The sequence below is a fragment of the Mastigoproctus giganteus genome, chromosome 11, assembly GCF_048544385.1.
Source record: "Mastigoproctus giganteus isolate SK-2022 chromosome 11, ASM4854438v1, whole genome shotgun sequence".
In the NCBI taxonomy this organism is placed as follows: Eukaryota; Metazoa; Arthropoda; class Arachnida; order Uropygi; family Thelyphonidae; genus Mastigoproctus; species Mastigoproctus giganteus.
Genome location: NC_143585.1, coordinates 30,264,480 through 30,289,621, shown reverse-complemented (window position 1 = coordinate 30,289,621; position 25,142 = coordinate 30,264,480). Strand labels below are relative to the sequence as shown.

At 38.2% G+C, this 25,142-nt stretch overlaps 1 protein-coding gene across 1 annotated transcript in view; it reads left to right on the top strand.

The window, feature by feature from the left end:
* LOC150077846 (regulating synaptic membrane exocytosis protein 2-like) overlaps positions 1-25,142 on the top strand; it is a 723,475-nt gene that overhangs the window by 432,483 nt on the left and 265,850 nt on the right. Inside the window, exons 15-16 of the mRNA XM_090384380.1 lie at positions 573-716; positions 17,245-17,353. Of these exons, the coding sequence (XP_090240506.1) occupies positions 573-716; positions 17,245-17,353 (253 nt within the window). The remainder of the gene's footprint in view (positions 1-572; positions 717-17,244; positions 17,354-25,142) is intronic.

Below are 25,142 nucleotides of genomic sequence, written 5' to 3'. Positions count from 1 at the left end.
TCTAATGAGTGTAATAATAAATTGATTAATTTATAACACATGGTAGTAGTAGTAGTAGTAGTGGCATGTGATGCAAGAAAGCATGTGTATGAGCTTATGCAGCATCAGCCAAAAAAAAAAAATCACACCATTCCCTCCAAATGCCTGTCCAGTTCCTCCTTAAATTTATTCAACCTATCAACTTCCACAACAACAGATGGAAGTTTGTTCCAGCAATTAACCACCCGCTGGCTAAAGGCAAATTTCTGCACATCTATTCTACCTCTGTCTTTTCTTAATTTGAATTTATGCCCCCTGAGGTTCGTAATCTGAACAAGTGGAAGAATCCCATAAGAATTCAGCATGCTCAACCCATTCAAGGCCTTAATACAAATCTTCAAGCAACCTTATAAAGTTGTTTATAGAAGAATCGAACTAAATTTATTTTATATGGTTGTTCATAAAATAAACCATTTTGGGTTTCTAGTTGTTTGATTATGAACTTGAGAGGTATTTTTATTCTTTTAAGTTTAAACATTTTTATCAAATAATTTTTATCATTATAATTGAAAGATAAAATTTTTTAATTGCAGAACACAGGGTGGTTGGTGCAGATGGTGCTAGCATTAGCTCTGTAGGGAGTAGCCCTACACTTGTTGGTGAAGATATAAGTAAAGTAGTAGAAAGGAGATCTAGGAGAGATATGTGGCCAGAGGAAAGAAATCATTCTATATCAGGCAAGACAAAAATATGTGCATAAATTCTCTTGTTTGACAAAAACTATGAATTTCTAACATGTGCGGAGTGGTAAAAAAAAGTTCTAAGAACAGGTTATATTAAATTACTAATAAAGTAGAGAGTAGATTATTTTGATAGCTTTACATTTTATAAAATAACATGAAAAAAATTATGTCACTGTCTTATGTAATTTCTAAAATTAAATTTTTTATGTTGGTAGTGGGAAGAAGAATAAATATCCAGAAAATCGAGCATCATTCAGTAATAAAAATGTTGACCAAAGAGGGCAGAATTGCTGAAAAAATCCATAAAAGAATGACTAGAGTGATTGGGGAAGTATCACCCAGTTATTGCTACTGTTGTATGATATTCAGTGGAATTCAAAAGAGGATATGAGTCTGTTGAGGATGATCCGAGGTCTGGTTGGCCAGCTGAAGCAATCAATTCTGAAACAAATGGCACTGTTGAAAAAAAAAAAAAAAAGAGGGAGAATTTAAAATCAATTCTTACTAATCCAGATAAATTTTTATCGTGTTTGGTGACTGTTGATGCAAGTTGGCTACATTTTTTATGATCCTGAATCCAAATTAGAAAGCATGTAGTGGAAGCATAATAGATATCCACCCCCGAAACAGTTTCAAACCTAAACCATCATCTGGAAAAGCATTATACTCAATTTTCTAGGAAACAAAAGGATTGTTGCTAATTGATTGCCTTGTACCTAAAACCACAATAACAAAGGAATATTATGCCAAAGTTAAGAGCTACAATTTGGGAAAAAAGATAGGGAAAGTTAGATCAGATTTTGCTTCTCCATAACAATGCACCTGTGCACAGGCTAAAATTCATGAATATGGATTTGAACAAATAAACAACTCCCATGTAATTCAAATATGGGTCCAAGTGACCATTATTTATTTATTATTTATTTAGTTATGAAGTCTCATCTTTATGGAACTCATTTTAAAGATGATCTAGAGTTAAAGGCAGCTGTGGAAGCCTGGTTTGATGCCCAATCTAAAGGCTCTTTTTAAAGAAATAAACATTTTGGAGATAAACATGTTCTCTGTGTGTAACATCAATAATTTCTTTTTGCTTATAGCTTGGTACACATTTTTATTTGTTTGTTGCTTGTGTTGGGTTAGGTTATAAACGTAGAAAAAACTTTTGATAAAATTTTGATTTTTGTTCTGATTTACAACTTTTTTTTTAGCAATGAATTCCAGTCTTACTTTTCAACCATTATTTATGAATTTTCAGAATGCTGAAGATTTTGGAATGGTGTTTTCTTTTTTTTTTTTTTTTAAACATTTCAAAAATTATACACATTTAATGAACCCTCAAATATAGGTGGCAGCTTCTTCTTTATCTTCACCTTCTTCCCACATTTATATGGGGTCGGCATTTCCATCCTTAATTCTTTTCCTCCATTCCTCCCTATCCTGAGCTTCCTCTTTCCTCCATCCCCTCTCTTTTAAATCCTCTGCCATTTGTCCTTCCATCTCAGCTTAGGTTTCCCCCTCTTCCTCTTCTCTATCACCTCCAACTGTTCGCACCTCTTCCCCACATACTTCTCACTTCTTCGTTCTACATGTCCAAGCCACCTCAACCTAGATTCCTGAATTTTTTTACTCAGAGGCCCCACCTTAACCGTACCTCTGATGTAGTAATTTCTTATCCTGTCCTTCCTCGTCACACCACACATCCATCTTAGCATCCTCATCTCTGCCACTTCCATCTTCTTCTCCTGGGCCCTTGTAATCGCCCATGTCTCAGCAACATACATCAATGCGGGTCTAACCACAGTTTTATATAATCTTCCCTTCATTCTGCAATTTACTTGCTTATCATGCACAGCACCTCACTCACTCTTCTTTTCCCAGTTCAACCCTCCACATTGCACTCTATGCTGTATTTCTGCACTCAATCCTCCATCCCTCTCATCATTTGATCCCAGATACTTAAATTTCAAAACTGATGATAGCTTTTCCTCCTGCAGTTTTATAGAACTCTCATCTTCTCCATTCAATGCCATATATTCTCTTTGTTCTACTTATTCTCATGCTGTTATTGTTATTTGGTTTTTTTTTAGGAGCATTAGCAACTAAGACCATATTGCTCCGGGAATATGCGGTGGTCATTCCCTGACCTTTCTGCATCCTCCGTATTTGGTGGTGACGGGTCTCGAACCCCGGTCTAATCAAGAAGCGTGTGCTACGCACTGCTGCTCCTTCCCACCTGGCTACGGAGGCGCTGATATTCTCATGCCTCTCTCCTCCAACACTTTCCTCCAATTTCTTCTCTACCTTTCCTTGGGATGGTTCGCACAGTACGATATTATCTGCGAACAGTACACTCCATGGTGCTCTACTGTTCACGTCTCTCACTAACACATCCATTACTAGATCGAACAGATATGGGCTGAGAGCTGATTCCTGGTGAAGTCCAACTACTACAGAGAACCCCTCAGTCATATCTACACTACTCTTAACCTGAGTCACTGCTCCTTTGTACATTTCCTTCACAAGCCTTACGTACTTTTCTGATGCACCCTTCTCCCTCATGCAACTCCATACCTCTTGTCTGGCACTCTATCATACACTTTTTCCAAGTCTATGAACAACATCTAATTGCATATCCCTGTACCTTTCCTTCACCTGCCTTAACGTAAAGATAGCATCTGTTGTTCCTCTTCCTGGCATGAAACCGAACGGCACCTCTGTAGCCAGGTGGGAAGGAGCAGCAGTGCGTAGCACACGCTTCTTGATTAGACCGGGGTTCAAGCCCGTCACCACCAAATACGGAGGATGCAGAAAGGTCAGGGAATGACCACAGCATATTCCCAGAGCAATATGGCCTTAGTTGCTAATGCTCCTAAAAACCAAATAACAAACAAACAAACATGAAACCGAACTGTTCCTCTCCTATTTCTGTCTCCTGCCTTATCCTTCCTTCCACAGTTCTTCAAATATAGGTGGCAGCAAAAGTGTTAAATACAATAAGTATATTGGACTTTAGGGTGAATATAAATATATTTAAAAATAAAAACACTATCTTTTATACTCTGTTTTCTCAGAACGTTTTGCCGACCCTTTATATTGAGACACAATATTTAAGACTTTTAGTACTTAATTCTTTATTTAATATATTGGCAGGTGCATGAGGATCATTTTGATCCATTTTTTAATTTCTTTTGTGCTCTAAAGCCACTTTATCTACCTAACTGTAACTTCAAGTACCTTTCATGAAATATGAAATACTTTTTTTGTGATTCCTATATTAAAATTCTCTATTGAATAAGATTAAAATTTATATTACACTCCTGCCACACACACACACACACACACACACACACACACACACACACACACACACACACACACACACACACAGGATTTTATAAGCCATAGTCCAGAACAAACAAACTTTGCAACTTTGACATTGCCAATCTTTGGGGTGGGAATGACGAACCACCCTCCTTACTGGATTTAGCTACCAATGATTATCACTTCTCTGGGAAAATAAAGTACCCGGGAGGGTAGAAATTCAAGACAGATCATGAACTGAAGCATGGAGTCAGGAATTCTTTGTGTTTAGTCAACTTCTTTCTATGCTGCTAGCATCAGTGTCCTGTAACATCAGTGAAAAATCTATCGTGCGGAGAGACAGTACCTTGAAAGAGAATAAGTGTGATTATCCTGGTATGATGCAGACATTCTCTCAGATATGACAAGCTGTGCTTGCGGAGAGTCTAAAATGCTGATGGAACTGTTATTCGGGTGACATTCAAGTCAAGTGGACCTAATTTTGGCAAAATCCAGTTGGACTGTCCTAGCCAGATCCTCTGTTTTGCACATTCACGATGGTGGGACTGTTGGTAACGCTGGTTATAATGCACAGGTCCTGAAATACAGCACCTAACACACTGTGGGTGGCCACCCAAGTGCGAACCAAGCAGGGATCGAGGCATGGCACCTACATTTCATGCAGGAATGCCACCCCTCTGTGTTACCAGGCAATACTAGGTGGTAGATGACTCCCATCAACCAATGCAATACCACCACTTTGCATATTGGAGGCTTGAAGTAGTGGAACCCACGTTTAATCTCCAGAGCAAAGATCCAGTAAACACTTCCATGATAAACAAGTATGATTGATGTTTTCTGAGGTTATGTTGGACATCATGGGGAGATCCAATCTTCCATACATTTCGAGGGTACAGTTCTAAAACGGTGTTTGCAGGCCGCCAACCCACTAGTTGTTGTTGTTGTTATTTGGTTTTTAGGAGCATTAACAACTAAGGCCATATTGCTCAGGGGATATGCAGTGCTCATCCCAACCTTTCCGCATCCTCCATATTTGGTGGTCACGGGCTCGAACCCAGTACACCAGACCGAACCTATTGGTAACTCTCTAGGAGGCTTCCAGATCAGCTAGTGTATAATCTTGCTGCCTCTACTCTGCCAGATAGTGGCTGAAGTGAGTCCGAGTAGTTTGTATGTTGTGGCATTGTCGAGGCCACATTATGTTAAGGATCTGGGTATATTCTTACCATGTGTATACCATATCCAAAAATTTCATTACTTCATACATGTCCCCCCCTCCCAACATTTTCTTACTCTGAATACACCATGAATTGTCACACTAATAGACCAAACTTATTTGCAAAAAGATTCAAACCTCCCAAACACTTCCTCATTCATTACACAAATATACGTGGTCTCAGTTCTAATCTCAGTGATGTCCATTTTCACTTACAGTCTGCCAGATTTCACGTAATTTTTCTGACAGAATCTCAGTTATTGGCTGATTCAACGCCTGCTCACCTCAGTTGCTTGAATTATTTGTTGTATGATTCCTTTCACTTCAAAGGTGGTACTTGTGCATATGTCCATTCTGTTATTCCCCGTCAGAGACTTAGTAATTTGGAATCTACTCTTTCTGATCTTCTCTGGCATAAAATCTCTCTACCACATTCTATTAAATTAATCTCTTGCCTCTATCGTTCTGCCAACTCCACTAAAGAGAGGAACTCATTGACTTCCTCTCTTTGAAACGTGACTTTATCCAGTCCAATTTTCCTCTATGATTTTATGAAAGCTTCCTTGGACTCTGGGATGGCCCACCATGGATCGGAGATGTGCAAATGTGTCCCCAATTCACAAAGGGTGACACAAGTAATTACAGACCTATTAGTTTGATTTCTGTTCCAGGGAAAATAATGGAGTCATTGGTTAAGGAAGCAATGCAGGATCATCTAGACAAGACTGCAGTTATAGTTCAGACACAGCATGGGTTTGTTAAGGGGAAGTCTTGTTTGACAAATTTGATTGGATATTATGATGTGGTCACAAAGGAATTGGATGCAAACAATAATTTTGATATCAAATACTTTGATTTTAGGAAACCTTTTGATTCCGTGGCACGTGGAAGACTACTGTACAAATTGGAGCAGTATGGCATTAAGGAAAGTTGCTACAATGGATAAAAGAATGGTTGAGTGGGAGACTTCAGAGAGTGGTAATAAATGGATACTACTCTCCATGGACTAATGTTATTAGTGGAGTCCCCCAGGGTTCGGTGCTGTTACCCATTGTTGTTTTGTGTATTTATCAATGATATCGATGAAGGTATATCAGGCTTAATGTCCAAGTTTGCAGATGATATGAAGGTTGGCAGGGTTGTTAATGACAGTAAAGATAGTATGCTACTGCAACAGGATCTAGAAAAGTTAGGCAGATGGACTGAGAAGTGGCAACTGAAGTTTAACATAGACAAATGCAAAGTATTGCATATGGATAGCAGTAACCCCAGAGAAAACTGTACCAACTATGTGGTGTTACACTCAGGAAGGTGGAGAATGAAAAAGACCTGGGGGTAATTGTACAGTCAGATATGAAGTTCTCTGAGCAGTGCAGATGGGCTGCCAGAGCAGATCATGGAGTTTTGTCAATGATATATAAGAAATTTGCTAGCAGAGAGACAAGGAGGTGATTATCCCTTTGTATAAGGCAATGGTCAGGCCACACCTTGAGTACTGTATACAGGTCTGGAGGCCTCATTTTAGGAAGGATATAGAGTTGCTAGAACAAGTACAGAGAAGGGCAACAAGATTGGTGAGAGGAACAAAGGGGTGTGCTTATGTTCTGCAAATTGCAGCATCTGGAGACTAGGCACCTGCGAGGTGATCTGATTGAGGTGTATAAAGCCTTGAATGCTTTGAGTATGCTCAATGCTGATAGGATACTTCCACTTGCTCAGATTAAGAACCTGAGGGGGCATAGATTCAAATTGAGGAAAGACAGTCGTAGAATAGATGTGTGGAAGTTTGCCTTTAGCTAGCGGGTAGTTGATTGCTGAAACAGACTTTCATCTGTTGTTGTGGAATTTGCTAGTTTAAATAAATTTAAAGCTGAACTAGACAAACATTTGGAGTGACTGGATGGGTGAAATGGGAAGGTTTTTTTTTTTTCTTTTGGTTGATGCTGTATAAGCTTGCTTTCTTGCATCTATGCCTCAACAAATGCTAATGCAAATGCTAATATGGTACTCCATAATTCAGTCTACATTATATAAATGCCTAACAGTCAGAACAATGTAAATCAATCTACTCCTTGTAGAATGGCTAATTTCTAAAAAAACCTCTCTCCCTCAAAACCTCTCTCTGGCTTCTAGATTCCATTCAAAAGAGGGCAGTTAGGTTAATCAATGACTTATGTCTGATAGAGTCTGTCCACTCTCTGTCTCATAGATGTTCTGTTTCTGCTGCATGCCTTTTCTATAGATACTTCCATGGGCACTGTTCTTCTGAATTGGTATCTATAATTCCTGCTCTCTCTTACAAAGCAGTCCAAACATTCAGCATCCTTTTACTGTCGACTTCATACTCACAGAACCAACTTTCCTTCTTCTTATTTCCTAATTCTTATTTCTTCCTTCAACTTCCATTTTCTGGAACCATCTTCCTTCATACTTATTTCCTGAAAATTACAATTTACAGAAGTTTAAGTGTAATGTCAACAAGTATCTTCTTTCATCTTCTCATCCTCCAACCCATGCAAGCCCTGGGTGCCAAGCGAATTCGAGGTCAAGCGATATTTTGGTGATCTGTAGGGGGAGAAGACAGAGAGTGATAATCAATGGACACTGCTCATCGTGGACTAATGTTATTAGTGGAGTCCCTCAGGGTTCAGTATTGGGTCCATTATTGTTTTCTGTATTTATAAATGATATTGATGATGGTATATCAAGCTTAATGTCCAAGTTTGCAGACGATACGAAGGTTGGCAGGGTTGTCAAGGACACTACTGACACTATGCTACTGCAACAGGATCTGGAAAGGTTGAGAGGTGGCAAATGAAGTTTAACATTGACAAATGTAAAGTACTACATATGGGAAACAGCATCCTCAGAGCAATGTATCAACTCTGTGGTACTACACTGACAGTGGTAGAGAATGAAAAAGACCTGGGTGTGGTTGTGCAGGCAGATATGAAGTTTTCTGAGCAGTGCAGATGGGCTGCAAGAGTAGCTCATGATGTATTGTCGATGATATATAGGAATTTTTCTAGCAGGGATAAGGAGGTGATTATTCCCTTGTATAAGGCAATGGTTAGGCCACACCTAGAGTACTGTATACAGGTCTGGAGGCCTCATTTCAAGAAGGATGTAGAGATGCTGGAATGAGTACAGAGAAGGGCAACGAGATTGGTGAATGGAACAAAGGGGTGCTCTTACTAAGAAAGGCTTAAGTTTTGCAAATTACAGTGTCTGGAGACTAGGCACCAGTGAGGTGATCTGATAGAGGTGTATAAAGCCTTGAATGCTTTGAGCATGCTCAATGCTGATGGGATTCTTCCTCTTGCTCAGAATAATCACCTGAGAGGGCATAAATTCAAATTGAGGAAAGACAGATGTAGGATAGACGTGAGGAAATTTGCCTTTAGCCAGTGGGTGGTTGGTTGGTGGAACAGACTTCCATCCCTTGTTGTGGAAGTTGATAGCCTAAATAAGTTTAAGGCTCAGCTGGACAGGTATTTCGAATGAACAGAGGGGTGAAGTGGAAGTGGTTATTTTTTATTTATTTATTTATTTATTTTTTTTTTTGGCTGATGCTGCATAAGCTTGCTGCTTTCTTGCATCAAATGCCTCTACTAATGCTAATGCTAATGCTAAGTATCTTCTTTCATCTTCTCACCCTCCAACCCATGCAAGCCCTGGGTGCCAAGCGAATTCGAGGTCAAGCGAAATTTTGGTGATCTGTAGAATGCTATTCAAAAGCGACTAACATTATTTCTAAGTTCTTACTTTTCTCTTAGCAGTCTTAATTTTGAAACCATTCTATACTTGAAAAGCCACAAGTTAGAACACAGAAAGGAAATCCACCTTTTTTTTATTTATCCATATATTTCTAGTTCACTAATCAACTAACACTTTAACCTCTTAGCCTCCTAGCGGCACTGCTCCTGCCTCCCCGTGGCGGGGCTAGAAACCATGACAGATGAGTCCTCTTGCCAAGGGCTAAAAGGAGCAAACATGGCATACCATAGACATGAAAAATGACAACCCAAAGAGACAGAAGACTGACTGGATGGAGCACCCCTGCCCGTTCTTAATCGTTCTTAATCTTCCACTCTTTAAGTAGTCAGCTTATGAATAAATTGTCTCCCTTTGTCATACAGAAACATCTGGAGGGTATTGCAGGATCTTTCAAGACGGTGAAGAGACTGCAATCAGGAGACCTTTTAATAGAAACCATGAATCAAAGACATTCTGAAAAACTTTTACAACTAACAAACTTTGCTGGCATTCCTCTAAAAATATCTCCTCATGCAACCCTAAATTCATCTAACGGTGTCATATCTAGTTGGGATTTATTAAATGTCACCTAAAGAGAAATAACCCAAGAACTGCAGGGACAGAACATAATAGAAGCAAAAAGAATAATGATCAAAAAAGATAATCAACTGGCACCTACCAGAAATATTATGCTTACCTTCAATATGCCATACTTTCCCTCCTCTGTAAAAGCAGGTTATTTATTTTGTTGCATTCACTCCTACATTCCCAACCCTTTAAGATGCTATATATGCCAAAAATATGGCCATTCTCGAACTGTATATAGAGGAATTCCTGTCTGCCCGAACTGTGGATTCTCAGGACCACATATAAAATGACTGCACAGCTACAAAAATTACCTGTCCAAATTGCAAAGGTGACCATCCTGCATATTCCAAGACATGTGAAAAGTGGAAAACCAAGAAAAAAATAGTAAAATACAGAGAACAAAGTCAGTTACCAAGAAACAAGAAAACTAGTTGCACCAACTCTAAACCAAAATATTACCTATGCAAACGCTGTAAAAAAATATCAAGCAGTCTCCGTTCAAACTGATGTCACAGTTCCTACTAATAAATCAATTTCTGATTGGGCTAGAAATATCCCCTCTGACCTACAACCAGCTGTAGCAAATAATACTCCTCTGACAATACCAGTGGCATCTCCTCCTCCAGTGATTGCTACTACATCTCGTATTACAAACTCAAATGCTATGAAAAATATTCAGGAGTCAACCATGGACACATATGGCGCATCCATACAGGAAGATCCTATTATATAGTGAGGCTTTCATTGATATATAGAGGCTTTCATTGCAATACAGATGATATCCAAGATCTAAGTAATCGTTATTCTCCAGTTGTCCTTTGTCTTCAGGAAATGTACCTAACCTTGCAAATTTCCCCTGCTATAAAGAACTATTGCCTTTATCGAAGAGATCGTAATACAGCAAATGCTACCCGTGGTGGTGTAGCAATCTTGATAAATTCAAAGAGCCCAACTAAACATATTCCACTTCAAACTGAAATAGCAGCTGTTGCTGTGCATGTAACTCTCCATATTGCAATAACACTAGTCTCAGTCTACCTACAGCCAAACTATACTTATTGTTTAAAAGATTTTGATGACCTCCTCACACAGATACCTCCACCTCTCTGTATGTTAGGAGATTTCAATGGGCACTACCCCTTATGGGGCGATCCTAAATTAGATAGATGGGGTCAACTCATCGAAAGCTTTTTAGAGGCACTAAACCTTGCCATACTCACTACTGACAGATGCACTCATGTTCAGCTCAAAACTGGATGAACCTCAGCAATAGATCTCTCCATTTGTTCTCCAGTACTGGTCTCGACCATAGAGTGGTATGTTATTATAATGATCCTATGGGTAGCGATCACTTCCCAATTGTATGCAACCTATTAATAGCACAGACTCCTCTAGCTGAACCCTGCAGAAAATGGAAATTTGCCCGAGCAAAATTCCAGTCATCAATATCTTTCGATAAGGAAAAAATCTGTCTCCAGCATATTGATGATGTGACAGAGTACATCACGTTGCATCTCCTAAATGTGGCTAAAGACACAATACCACTATCAAATCCCCTGGGCCAAAGCATTATAATTATTGGTGAAATGAGGAATGCAAAAAATAAAGCCTGGAATTTTTTTGGCAATATCCAACAATAGCCAATCTGATAAATCATAAGAAGTCAAAGGCAAAAGCACATTTCATACAAAGGCAAGCCAAGAAAGAATCCTGGACCCGTTTTGCATCAAGCATTAACAAACTGAAACACTGACACCAAAATAATGTGGAAAAAAATTAGACAGCTTTCTGGTAAGTTTCCTACCATACCTTCAATCCTTTCCTGGAATGGGGGAGATCTATCTAGTCCTTTAGATATTGCAAATTCTTTGGGCAAAACTTTTGCCGAAGTCTCAGCACATTCAGCTTATATTCCATCATTCCAAAGAATTAAAAACACTGCAGAACTGCGTTCTATTAACTTTCACTGCCTTCTTTCTGCCATATAAGAAACCTCTACAATTCTCTAAACTCTTGCATGCCATTGGATCAGCTCACAATGGTGTTGCCAGACCAGATGGGTTCTATTATGTCATGCTACAACACCTTGATGACAAAGCTTTGCACCTCCTGCTGATCTTCTCCTGCTGAATTTTTCTAGACAATGTTTATCCAGCTTCTTGGCATCATTTTACTGTTTTGGCATTCCTAAAGCCTGGAAAAGATCCAACCAATCTCCATAGCTATAGTCCAATATCCCTCTCAAGCTGCCTCAGGAAAATCCTAGAAAAAATTGTCCACAGTAGACTCATCTGGATCATTGAGTCTGAAAGTTAATGAGCCATAATCAATATGGCTTTCGTCAAAATAGGTCATGCTTGGATCTTATGGTTAAGGCTAAATTTGCCATTCGTAATGCCATTGTTAAACACAAACATCTAGTAATGGTTTCAATAGATATAGAGAAGGCTTTTGACACCACCTGGCAGCATGGTATACTTAGAGATCTTTACTCTCTTGGTGTGCAGGGCAACCTTCCTATATTTGTGAAGAATTTTCTATATACTAGATCATTTCAAGTTTGATACTAGCATGCCCTGTTTACAACTTTTATTCAGGAAGAAGGTGCTCCACTTGGGCTTACAATACCGAGATTCTGGGATCCGAATACTGGAATCCAGGTAATTTTTTTCCGGTATTCAAATCCCGGTATTGATACAGAATTACTGGTTTTTCGGCATTAATTTAAAAAAATAATTATCCATGATTTATTCACATAAAGGTTATAAAATCGACAACAATAAATCATTAATACCGCTGAATTTGCAAATGAGGGATTGTTATACAGAGTACAAATGCAACGGAAACCTGAAAACGTCATGAAACTGTAAGACAAAATCTTACAAATATATTTTCAAGCAGGGATAAGGAGGTGATTATTCCCTTGTATAAGGCAATGGTCAGGCCACACCTTGAGTACTGTATACAGGTCTGGAGGCCTCATTTCAAGAAGGATATAGAGATGCTGGAACGAGTACAGAGAAGGGCAACAAGATTAGTGAATGGAACAAAGGGTTGCTCTTATGAAGAAAGGTTAAGTTTTGCAAATTATAGTGTTTGGAGACTAGGCACTGGCGAGGTGATCTGATAGAGGTGTATAAAGCCTTGAATGGTTTAAGCATGCTCAATGCTGATGGGATTCTTCCTCTAGCTCAGAAAAATCACCTGAGAGGGCATAAATTCAAATTGAGGAAAGACAGATGTAGGATAGACGTGAGGAAATTTGCCTTTAGCCAGCGGGTGGTTGGTTGGTGGAACAGACTTCCATCCCTTGTGGTGGAGGTTGATAGCCTAAATAAGTTTAAGGCTCAGCTGGACAGGTATTTCGAACGAACGGAGGGGTGGAGTGGAAGTTTGTTTTTTTTTTTGGCTGATGCTGCATAAGCTTGCTTTCTTGCATCATATGCCTCTACTAATGCTAATATCAAAATTATATTTGGCATTCAGTTTCTTTGTGACCACATCATAGTATCCAATCAAATTGGTCAGACAAGACCTCCCTTTAAGAAACCCATGCTGTGTCTTAACTATTACTGCAGACTTGTATAGATGATCTTGCAGTGCTTCTTTAACCAGTGATTCCATTATTTTCCCCAGAACACAAGTTAAACTAACATGTCTGTTGTTACCTGTGTCACCTCTTGAACCCCCTTTGTGAATTGGTGATACATATGCACTCCTTCACTCCATGGGGACCTCCCCTGAGTCTAAAGAAACCCTCATATAACTTGATAGATCCCATCCACCCCCAGGTGACTTTTTTATGTTTAACTTCAACAATTTGCCCTCCACTTTGCTCTCAGTTATTACAAAATCACTTAGCTCCCTATTAGAGTTTGATAAACTTCTGGCATTCCCCTCATTGAATATCTCTCATGTGTGAATGTAGATGCAAAATACTCATTCAGTTTATCAGCTACATGAGCATGATCATCAATAGTCAACCATCTATGTTAAGCGGTTCAATCTGATTCATCCCTTTCCTTCTAGAGTTTACATAAGTAAAGAACTCTTTGCAGTTTTTCTTTGCATCCTTTGCCAAGGATTTCTCATAATCTGCCTTCGCCTGCCTAACCTCCTTTGTGACCTGATTACAGACTAGTTTATATCTGCTGTAGGCTTCTATGTCATCTGATACTTTATATGCATCCTCTACATTTTTCTTCTCTACGTTGAGCCTCATTAGTTCATCTGACATCCATTTAGGCCTAAACCTTGAACAGTATTTCTTTGTTGGAATGAAAAGCCTAGTAGTCTCCAAAATTAAGTCCCCGAAGGCTTCCTATTTAGAATTCAACATTGATAGCATCATCAGTTGATCCCACTGTATAGAATTTAAAAACTGTCTGAGTCCCTCCGTAGTCACCTTTACGAAAGCAAAAGCCCTTCCCTTTAGCCTTGATGGTAGTTACATCTTTTTTTTTTTTTTGGTAGTTGTTGGCGCATCAGCTTCTGTGGCCATAGTTCACCTCCCTAGGTTTATGCAGTACTTTGATCCAAGCCCGAGGCGGGATTCAAACCCGCTACCTTTGGGTTGCCAGGCAGGCACTTTACCCACCTGCTAGTCCGGTCGGCACATCTTTTAAGTAATTCCCATATCATACATTGTGATCACTGTCACCCAGTGGTTCCTTTATCTGCAAATTCTTAATGCTTGAATAATCACTGCTGATAATCAGATCAAGAGTATTATCTCCATCTGGTTGCCTCTCGAACATATTGCTGTAAAAAAACAGTCATCCAATAAATCCACAAAAGTCTTGCTAGTGTACGAGTGACCATCCACAAATTCCAGTCAGTATCTGGAAAGTTAAAATCCCCCATTATATGACATTCTGATTTACTGGCCCACTCTATTTCTCTACACAATTGCTCATCAGATTCATTAGGCCTATAACACACACACCTACTCTCATTTTTCCTTTCCCAGTGCTTATATCACACCCAACAAACTCAACGTTGCATTGTCCACCAACATCAATTGGATGCACTTCCTTAGATTTTATGTGTTTCTTAACTAGCAGCATAACCACCTCCTCCCGTCCTGTCCTGTCTATTCTTTCTGTACACATTGTACTCCCCAAATTTCAATTCTGCACTGCTTATGTCTGTGTAACACCACATCTCTGATATCCCAACAATATCTGCCTTTGATGTCTTGACTAGCACTTCAAGCTCATCAAATTTATTACATGCATGGGTTTTTAACAATCACATGTATACTTGCATGTACACCAACTAACATTGGTGTACATGTAAGTATACATGCACCTGTTTCTACTTTTAGTTACCCTACCACAGTCCATGTATTTATTTGTCCCACTATGACTGCCAGCAGTCCTGGAAATCTCCATTGCCTTGCTTTTCAGGCTGCTGCTCATTCTAATAGAAGCAGTGAAGAATCACTTTTGCCTCTGCCTGCGGCCATTGTTAACCTTTTAGTCTGTATACTCCCCCCCCCAAGCTAGCAGTTTACCGACCCACCTAACACTGCCTCAATAGCATCAGCAAATATTCTTGCACCCTTTCTATTTAAGTGTACCCCATCCCTGTAGAAGCAGTCTCTTCTATCAACAAGCACAGACCAGGCTGAAAAAAAATTCTACCCATAATTCTAGAACAAGGGGTCATGATTTCAAGTTACGGGGGGAGATGTTTAGACTGGATTGCAGGAAGTTTTATTTTAGCTAGTGAGTTATAAATTTCTGGAATAAGTTATCTACATGGGTGGTAGATGCTGACAGTTAGGGAAATTCAAAGATCAGCTGAATAGTTTCCTACGGGAGGAGGGAAATGCATTGGTTGTCCATTTCCTTTTCTCTTATTAATTATTATTCTTATTATTTTATTTTATTTATTTTCTTGTTATTTTATTATTTTATTATTATTTTATTTTATTTTATTTTTTATTATTATTTTATTTATTTTTTATTTTTTTTATTTTTTTTTTGGCTGGTGCAGCCAAAAAAAAGCCATAGGCTTCCTTCCACCATGTGGCCATTGCTAATACTAATACTAAATTAATAAAATTATATATTTTATTAATTATAATTTTAATCTCATATATTTAGTTCAGAAAAAAAAACTTTACATGAAAATCAGACAAAGTAGCATTCCCAGAAAAGTTTCAGGGACACCAGGACATTATGCCCAAAATCAGGGGAACAGGACAGTTCTGCAAAATCAGATGTCAAAATCAGTCACCCTGTTCATGGGTAGCTTTGACCTTTTCATAACATTTGTTATGAAAATGTCCAAATGTTTCATAACATTTGTTATGAAAAAGAATTTTCGTAACAGTTTCATTTGTTTATTTTTATTTTTCCTCTAAAATTTATATTGCTCACTTATAATATCCCACTGGAGAGCTTTAAAAAAATTTTAGAGCTTCTCATTGACTTTGGGTTATTAGGATTAATCTATTTTAAGCAGAATAGGTCCCCTACAAACAGTGTTTCTCAGTTGATGATCTGCAAGTACTTATCACTTGGGATTCCATACTGAGAAATAAATTTATTTAGAAGTATTGTCTATGTAATTGAGTGAGATTTTATTTAGTTCATTTTCTGGATCATTTTTATTCTAATGTAATATTTATATGCAGAAAAATGTAAAAAAATATATTTGCATTTGTTCTGATTCTCTGTCTAAACTTGGAAATACTTTGAGGTGCTCCACAGTCTACTACAGGTTGAGAAACAGTTGTTTAGAATATGAGATTGACATATCACTCTGGTTTGTTATTGATCCTTAGTTTATTAAGTCCTTAGATTTCTGTAAGTTTCTGTTGGATTCTTTCCCCCAGTAATTTTTTTTTCCAGTGAATATGTTTAAATTTGTTCTAGGAACGTTTTTAAGGAAATGCTCTGTAGTAGATACCTAGTAGCCTTGACTCTATCAGATAAATAATTATGCTTTACACAGTGTAGTTTCACATTTAACTATAAGGTAACCCTTATAATTAAATATGATAAATGATGAAAATAAAGCCAACTGCTTGTAAACCTCTAATGATTTACAGGCAGTTTGGTTTTATTTTTCAAGAGCAACTGTTGGGCAGCGGTCACTATTTGGAGAGCACTTCAATTGGTGAATTACACTGAACCAGTGTGCTGTCCTCATTTTTAGGCCCTTAGAAAGCTTCCATTAGATTCCTTTGTTAGTTTTTTTTCCCCACAAATAATTTAAATTTGTTCTAGTATCCTAATTTTAATTTGTTTACATATTTAAAAGGTACATGCTGTTTAATAGAGACCCAGAGAAGGTCATCACTGCAATAATCTTAAACATGTCAGATAAATAATAATTTTATTTTCTGCACTGCAGTGTCATATTTAATTAGCTGCATCATCTTTGTCATACTCAAGCAAGAAAGTTTATCTCACAAATGAATATAAAAGAACATATGCAAATAAATTATATAAAATAAAAATATGGCAGTTCAAATCAGTTTCACTAGTTATATAACATATTGCATATCTTTTATTATAATGCTAAAAATATATTAAGATTATTAGGTTTAATAAAAAAAAAACAAATATATTTTTTTCTAAGAATATAATTATAAGACAAATAATGCATTTGTTAATTCTTTTTAATTAGTTGGTACAAGGGAAAGAGAAGAAATGCTATATGGCCAACATGGAAGAACAGAAACTGTGATGCCATTCGACGTTGCCTCTAGCATAGGTGCCAACAGAGGACGTTCTAGGTCAGTTGCACCAGGAGAAGGCTCATTAACGAGATCTCCATCACGGAGAGTGTCAGATACTGCATCTCGCTCCCTTTCCCCTCCTGAGTTACGGTATTATTAATTTTTTAAATGCATAATGTTGTCTGGGTTATGTTTTCACTTATGTTGGGTGGATGGTGGGGGAAAACACCCGTGCAAAAAAAATCATGAACACTCAAAATAAATGCCTCTTATACAGTGAAACCAGTGATGTGCTGTCAGTCATTTAACAGCGATGTCACTATGTAATTAAACAGTGGACTCCTTCTATAATTAATAGTTGGTTCACTAACTGAGATCAAATATTTATAACACTGTAACAATTCTCATAATGGTAAGCTTGCACAAATCTAACTGAGTATGTGGAATCACACCTCTGAGTCATTGAAATGTGATGAAATAGCTTTTCCAGAGATCAGCCAAAAATTTTAAGAGAGGAGGAATGTTTTTGGGAAATAAAGCAGATATTGTAGCTGAAAAAAAAACACAGCATTCTGTCTTATTATACTAAACATTAAGATAGAGTGACTTTAAGTGCTTCTCTTGCTGAGTACAAGAGAAATATTTAAAGTCATAGTTTTCAACTGGTTCACTCAGTCTTGATAAGCATGCCTTTTGTTTATATGAGGTTTATCTGAGGTTTATATGAGGTATTATATTTTTGTTTATCTCTTCTTCTTACATTAGTATATATATGTAAACAAAATTTTTGTGAAAGAAGGCTCAAAACCAACTGATATTCAGTGAAGACTTGCAGCATAGTTTGGGAATGATACACTATTAGCATTAGCATTAGCATTAGTAGAGGCATTTGATGCAAGAAAGCAAGCTTATGCAGCATCAGCCGGCCCCAAGTGCTAAGCGATAGGGACCAAGCGATTTTTCTTAAGCCAATTCTAAAGTAATCCTTCCAAGTGATTTTGTTCTGTTTCATTTCTAGCTGCTCTCTTATTCTCAGTTCATTGTAAGTGGTTCTTCACTTAGCAAATTTTAAGTAGAACACAGGAAGGAAAATCACCTTTCTTTTTTAGGATATTTATCCATTTTCTCACTAACAAACTAATCCGCCAGCCGCTTGGTCACTAGGTGGCACTGCTCCTGCCTCCCCATGGTGGGGCCGGAAACCTGAAAGGAAAAATAATCCTTTCAGGGCTAAAAGGAACAACAATGGACTTGACAAACCAGACTTCTCCTGGAATTATGGATCAAATTGATCATAATCGGCAGGCAGCAAGATGATCCTAATCCATCTACTGCCAAAAGACAAAAGAAAGATGTGACCCAAACCATCTCGCCACTCTTTCTAATTGTTCATTCCCTATCAGACCAACTAGTTAGTAAACTTTCTCCCTTTGTTATACAAAGGTGTCTAGAACATATAGCTGGTCCACCGAAAATGGTTCGCTGCTTGAAATCAGGCGACCTTCTGATAGAAACGACAAATCATCGACATTCTGAGCTTCTTCTTGAAACCAAAACTTTTGGAGGGATTCCCATCAAAGTCACTCCACATGCCACTTTAAATTCATCTAAAGGGGTTATCGTGGAATGGGACCTCCTAAACAGCTCTGAAGAAGAAATCGTACAAGAGCTACAAAACCAGAATGTCATAAATGCCAAAAGAATCCTTATTAAAAAGGAAGGAAACCTCATTCCAACCCGCACCATCATACTTACTTTCAGTACTCCAACTCTGCCATCATCAGTCAAAGCCGGGTACCTGAATTGCCAGGTAAAGCCATACATCCCCAATCCAATAAGATGCTTCAAGTGTCAAAAATATGGCCATTCCCAAACAGTATGCAGAGGACAAGCTATTTGTGCCACTTGTGGCTCAAAAGAACATACCTGTAAAGAATGCAATACACAGTCTCCTCGCTGCCCAAACTGCAAAGGAGACCACCCTGCCTATTCCAGAGACTGTAATATATGGAAAAGAGAAAAACAAGTTCAAAAATATAAAACTGAACATAAGATAACATATCAAGAAGCCAAAAAGCAGATACCACTATTTCCAGCAGTGAGATCATATGCAGTAGCAGCAGCAACTACAGTGCAGAAAACAAAGGTAATTGCAATACAGACTGACATCACAGTCCCGCCTAACATTTCAATAGCAGATTGGGCACGTAATCTTCTTTTACAAACAAAACAAAAAGTTGACCAGGCAATTAATACACCCATTGTAATCTCACCAGATGCTGAAGATCCAACACCAACAAGCAGTACAAATTCCACCAAACCTGTTGAAAAAACACAAAAAAATACTGACACTATGGAAATTGATGAAAAGGAGAAAGAAGATGAACCAGTCCTGGAACTTTACGCAAATGATGACATGGACAGTGGTGGCTGACCAAGCTTCCCCAGAAAAGCAAAAATCAAAACAGATCGATTAAAACAAGCAGCTCATCGTAAGTCATCTGAATCAAGTACTAAACCCAAATAATGCGTACACTTCTACAATGGAATTGTTGTGGCATTTGAAGTAATCTAAGCGATATCAAAGATCTAATTTCCGTATATGCTCCTGCAAGTATCTGTTTGCAAGAAAGAAACCTAACTCCGCACATAAGTTTTTCAATCAAGAACTACAATCTATATAGGCAAGATCGAAAAACCAATACAGGTCATGGAGGAGTCACCATTCTTGTTGACTCTAATGTTCCATCCAAGCATATTCAGCTACAAACACCCCTTGAAGCAGTCGCGGTACTATGATTTCTCTCTACCTTCCACCTAATCATGCGTATACACTGCAAGAATTTGAGGATTTAATTGAACAATTACCATCTCCTTTTTGTTTGATGGGGGATCTTAATGGGCATCATGTCATCTGGGGATCACTTCATACAGACAAAAGAGGACAGATGATTGAAAAACTTATAAATAATAGGAACCTAACACTCTTAAACACAGGTACTCACACCCATGTCCGCTTACCCATGTAGACAGGCTGCCAGGGCAGGTCATGGGGTTTTGTCAATGATATATAGGAATTTTGCTAGCAGGGAAAAGGAGGTGATTATCCCTCTGTATAAGGCAATAGTCAGGCCACGCCTTGAGTACTGCGTACAGGTCTGGAGGCCTCATTTTAGGAAGGATGTAGATTTACTTGAGCGTGTACAGAGAAGGGCAACAAGATTGGTGAGGGGAATGAAGGGATCCTCTTACCAAGAGAGGCTTAAGTTCTGCAAATTGCAGTGGCTGGAGACTAGGCACCTGCGTGGTGATCTGATTGAGGTATATAAGGCCTTGAATGGGTTGAGCACGCTGAATTCTGATGGGATCCTTCCACTTGTTCAGATTACGAACCTAAGGGGGCATAAATTCAAATTAAGAAAAGACAGATGTAGAATAGATGTGCAGAAATTTGCCTTTAGCCAGCGGGTGGTTAATTGCTGGAACAAACTTCCATCTGTCGTTGTGGAAGTTGATAGGTTGAATAAATTTAAGGAGGAACTGGACAGGCATTTGGAGGGAATGGTGTGTGTTTTTTTTTTTTTTTTTGGCTGATGCTGCATAAGCTCATACATTTGCTTTCTTGCATCACATGCCACTACTACTACTACTACTACCGACAGGGACTACCTCTGCAATTGATCTCACTATCTGTTCCCCAGCTCTCTTTCCTCTCCTTGACTGGTCTGTTTCCGATGATCCCTATAGCAGTGATCATTACCCAGTTGTTTGTCACCTACTAGCAAATGATGTACAGCAACCTATAAGAGGTATAAAATGGAAATTTTGCAAAGAAAACTGGGAAAAATACCAATATGCTGCTCCTTTAGATGAGAAAATCATAAGACATGCTGACATCAATAATGCTGTTACTCATATCACAAATCAAATAATTTCTGCAGCAAACATTGCAATACCAAAGACAGCTAACCAGTCTCATAAACATTACAAGCAGTGGTGGAATGAAGAATGCTTGGAAGCAAAGAAAGAAAAAAATAAGGCTTGGAATCAATTCAGAAAGTATCCCACCACCACTAATCTCATAAAATATAAGAAAGCCAGAGCAGAAGCATGCTATATATGCCGGAAATCTCAGAAAGAATCCCGGATATCTTTTGCAAGCAAAATTAATAGAAATACGGACAGCAGAATAATATGGAATAAAATTCGACAAATTTCAGGCAAATATACAACCGTCCCTAAACCGATCATAAGCTGGAAAGGTCATAACATAACTGAAACAGAAAAAATTGCAAATCTACTAGGAGAAACATTTGAGGAATTGTCAGCAACAACGTCATACTGACCAATCTTTCAAACATATAAAGCTCAAATCGAAAAATACAAAATTAATTTCCATGCAGCTCATGAGATTTCATACAATCAATCCTTCACTATAAATGAATTGCATAAAGCCCTAGCCAAATCTAAAGAAAGTGCAGCAGGTCCGGATGGAATCCACTATCAAATGATTAAACACCTCCCTAAAAATTCTTTATGCATGCTGTTACTGCTATATAATAGGATATACCTTGAGGATACATATCCAGACTCTTGGCGACATTCGTTTGTACTGGCCTTTCCAAAACCTGGGAAGGACCATTCAAATCCATATAATTATTGTCCCATCGCGCTCACTAGCTGTCTAGGTAAAATTTTAGAAAAAATGGTGAATGATCGGTTAACATGGTTTCTTGACTTCCATAACCTCCTTAGTCCTAGTCAATATGGTTTTCGGAAAAATAGATCAACAATAGACATAATGACAAAAGCTGAATTAAATATTCGCAATGCCTTTCTCCGAAACGAACACCTTGTAATGATATGCCTTGATATTGAAAAGGCGTTCGATACTACGGGGAGATATGGTATCCTTCATGAATTGCACAAATTAGGTCTTCGAGGCCATCTACCGAAGTTCCTTCAGAATTTCATGACTAAAAGAACTTTTCAAGTCCGCTACCATCATATTCTGTCTCTAATATACAATCAAGAACAGGGGGTCCCCAAGGCTCTGTCCTCAGTGCAACCCTTTTCGCTATCAAAATAAACCCTGTAACAGAAGTTATTCCAGCAACAGTTGAAACCTACCTATATGCCGACGACCTCACAATATCATGTCACTCACAGAATATGCGGACAATCGAGAGGCAGCTCCAATGTGCTATTAACAAAATAGAGTCCTGGTCCATCTATAATGGATATCGAATCTCAGTACAAAAGACAGTAGCAATACACTTCTGCAGAAAACGAAAGATGCATCCTGATCTGGAACTAAGGATAAGCAATCAAAAAATTCCACTCAAACAGAGTATTCGGCTACTAGGACTAATCATGGATAAAAAAATTAAATTTCCTCATCATCATCATCATCATCATCAGCCATTTTCAATCCACTGCAGGATGAAGGCCTCTCCAGCAACTTTCCAGTTCCTTCTGTTTTGAGCACTGGCCATCCATTTACTACTCAAAAACTCATGAATTTCATCTATCCATCTCCGCCTTTGTCTTCCAGGTTTTCTTCTAGCTCCTCTTGGGTACCATTCTGTTATTTTCTTAGTCCATCTGTCATCATGTCTTCGAGCTATGTGTCCTGCCCAAGACCATTTTAGTTCTTTAGTTTTGATAAGAATGTCCTTTACTTGAGTTTGCTGCCTAATCCATGTGTTTCTCTTCTTATCTAACAGTCTGATTCCCAATATAATTCGTTCCATTCTTCGCTGTGTAGTTCTTAGCTTCTCTTCCATTCTTTTGGTGAGTGCCCAAGTTTCACTTCCATAAGTCATGGTGGGGAGTATACATTGATTCATTATTTTATGTTTCAGACAAACTGGGATATTGCTCTTCAGTATGTGACTATATTTCCTAAATGCTATCCATCCAAAATTTATTCTTCTCTTGACTTCCAGCCATTTATCATTATTACAGCTAATAACTTGTCCCAGATAAGTATATGACTCCGCCTTTTCAATTACTGCTCCTTCAATCATTATTTCACTTTCCGTGGCATACTTGTTCATCATTACTTTTGTTTTAGCCATATTCATCTTTAGTCCAAAATCCTTACTAACTGTGCATAACTGATTAAGATTTTCCTCTAATTCTTTGGGATCGTGGCTTATGACCACAATGTCATCTGCAAATCGTAAATGGTTTAGTTACTCTCCGTTCACATTGACTCCTTTCTGCGACCAGTCTAATCTTCTGAAAGCTTCCTCAAGGGCAGCAGTAAACAGCTTCGGAGATATTGTGTCTCCTTGTCGAACTCCTTTCTCGATTTTAAATTTGCTACTGTCTTTGTCTAGTCTAATAAAGGATGTAGCACTCTCATATATTTTCTTCAAAATCATAATATATGGAATATCTATGCCTTGTCTTTCCAGTGCCCGAAACATTGCCTTATGCTGTATGGAGTCAAATGCCTTTTCATAATCCACAAATGCCAGGCATAATGGTGTTTTATATTCATTTGCTTTTTCCATTAGCTGTGATATTACGTGAAGGTGATCCATAGTTGAGAATCCTGTCCTAAAGCCAGCTTGCTCTTTCGGTTGATTCTCATCAAGTATTCTTTCTAATCTGTTAGTAATGACCCTTGTGAACAACTTGTAGATGTGGGATAACAAGCTAATTGGTCTATAATTTCTAATTTCTGATTTATCTCCTTTTTTATGCAGCAAAACTATGATTGCATTATTCCACTGCTTAGGCATCACACCTTTTCTAATGCACTTTGTGAAGAGTCTTGCCAGTTTTTGTGTTATGTCTCTTCCTCCCAATTTTAACAACTCTACAGTAACTTCATCTTCCCCCGGGGCTTTCCGATTCTTCATTTTCTTCAATGCATGTTCTACCTCATCAGGAAGAATATTGCGTATGTCGTATGTGTTGCTACTTTGCAATCCATCTTCCCAACTGCTGGTATCATTCCCTCGCTCCTTGTATAATTCTCTATAGTAGTCTTCTGCTATTTGAATTATGCCTTCTCTGCTGTTTATAAGTACACCATCGCTATTCTTCAGTTTCAGTATCATTTGTCTTTCTGTATTACTGCTAATGGCTGCTGATTTAAATCCTTTGTTTTCCCTTAATGCTTGTTCTACTTTTCTTGTGTTAAATCTTCTTATGTCCTCTCTGAATCTCTTTCTAATGGCTTTGCATAACTCAGTATACTCAATTTTCTCCCTGTCAGTGTTTTTCTTGCTCTTCATTTGTCGTCTTTGGTTCATCATGGCAAGTGTTTCTTGACTAATTTTTTCTTCTTTGGATTTCTGTTTCCCTATAGGTTTCTTGGGCTTTATCACTTTCAAAAAGTTGTAATATTCCTCGTCGATATCTTGGTCCTGAGCAGTCTGCAGAAGCTCAAACTTGTTCTTAAGTTCCAGTACATACTGCTTTTTCTCCTCTTCTGTTATCTCAAAGACCTTTGTATTATTTACTCGAGTCAGTTTTTTCCTTTCCTTTCCTACATCTATATCAAGTGTACATCTTACCATTCTGTGATCACTTCCAACATTTACCTTATTCAGGACGGTAACATCAGTCACAATATATCTTCTGTTAGTGAGGATGAAGTCGATTTCATTAGTTGTTAATCCATTTGGACTCTTCCATGTCCACTTTCTGTTCACCCTTTTCTTGAAAAAAGTGTTCATTACTGACATTCCTTGAGATTCTGCAAATTCCACAAGTCTTTCACCTCTTTTATTTCTTTCACCAATTCCAAAATTTCCTATAGTTCCTCTTTCTGCACTGCTTTGCCTTTTTCCAACCTTAGCATTGAAGTCCCCCATAATAATAGTGTAGT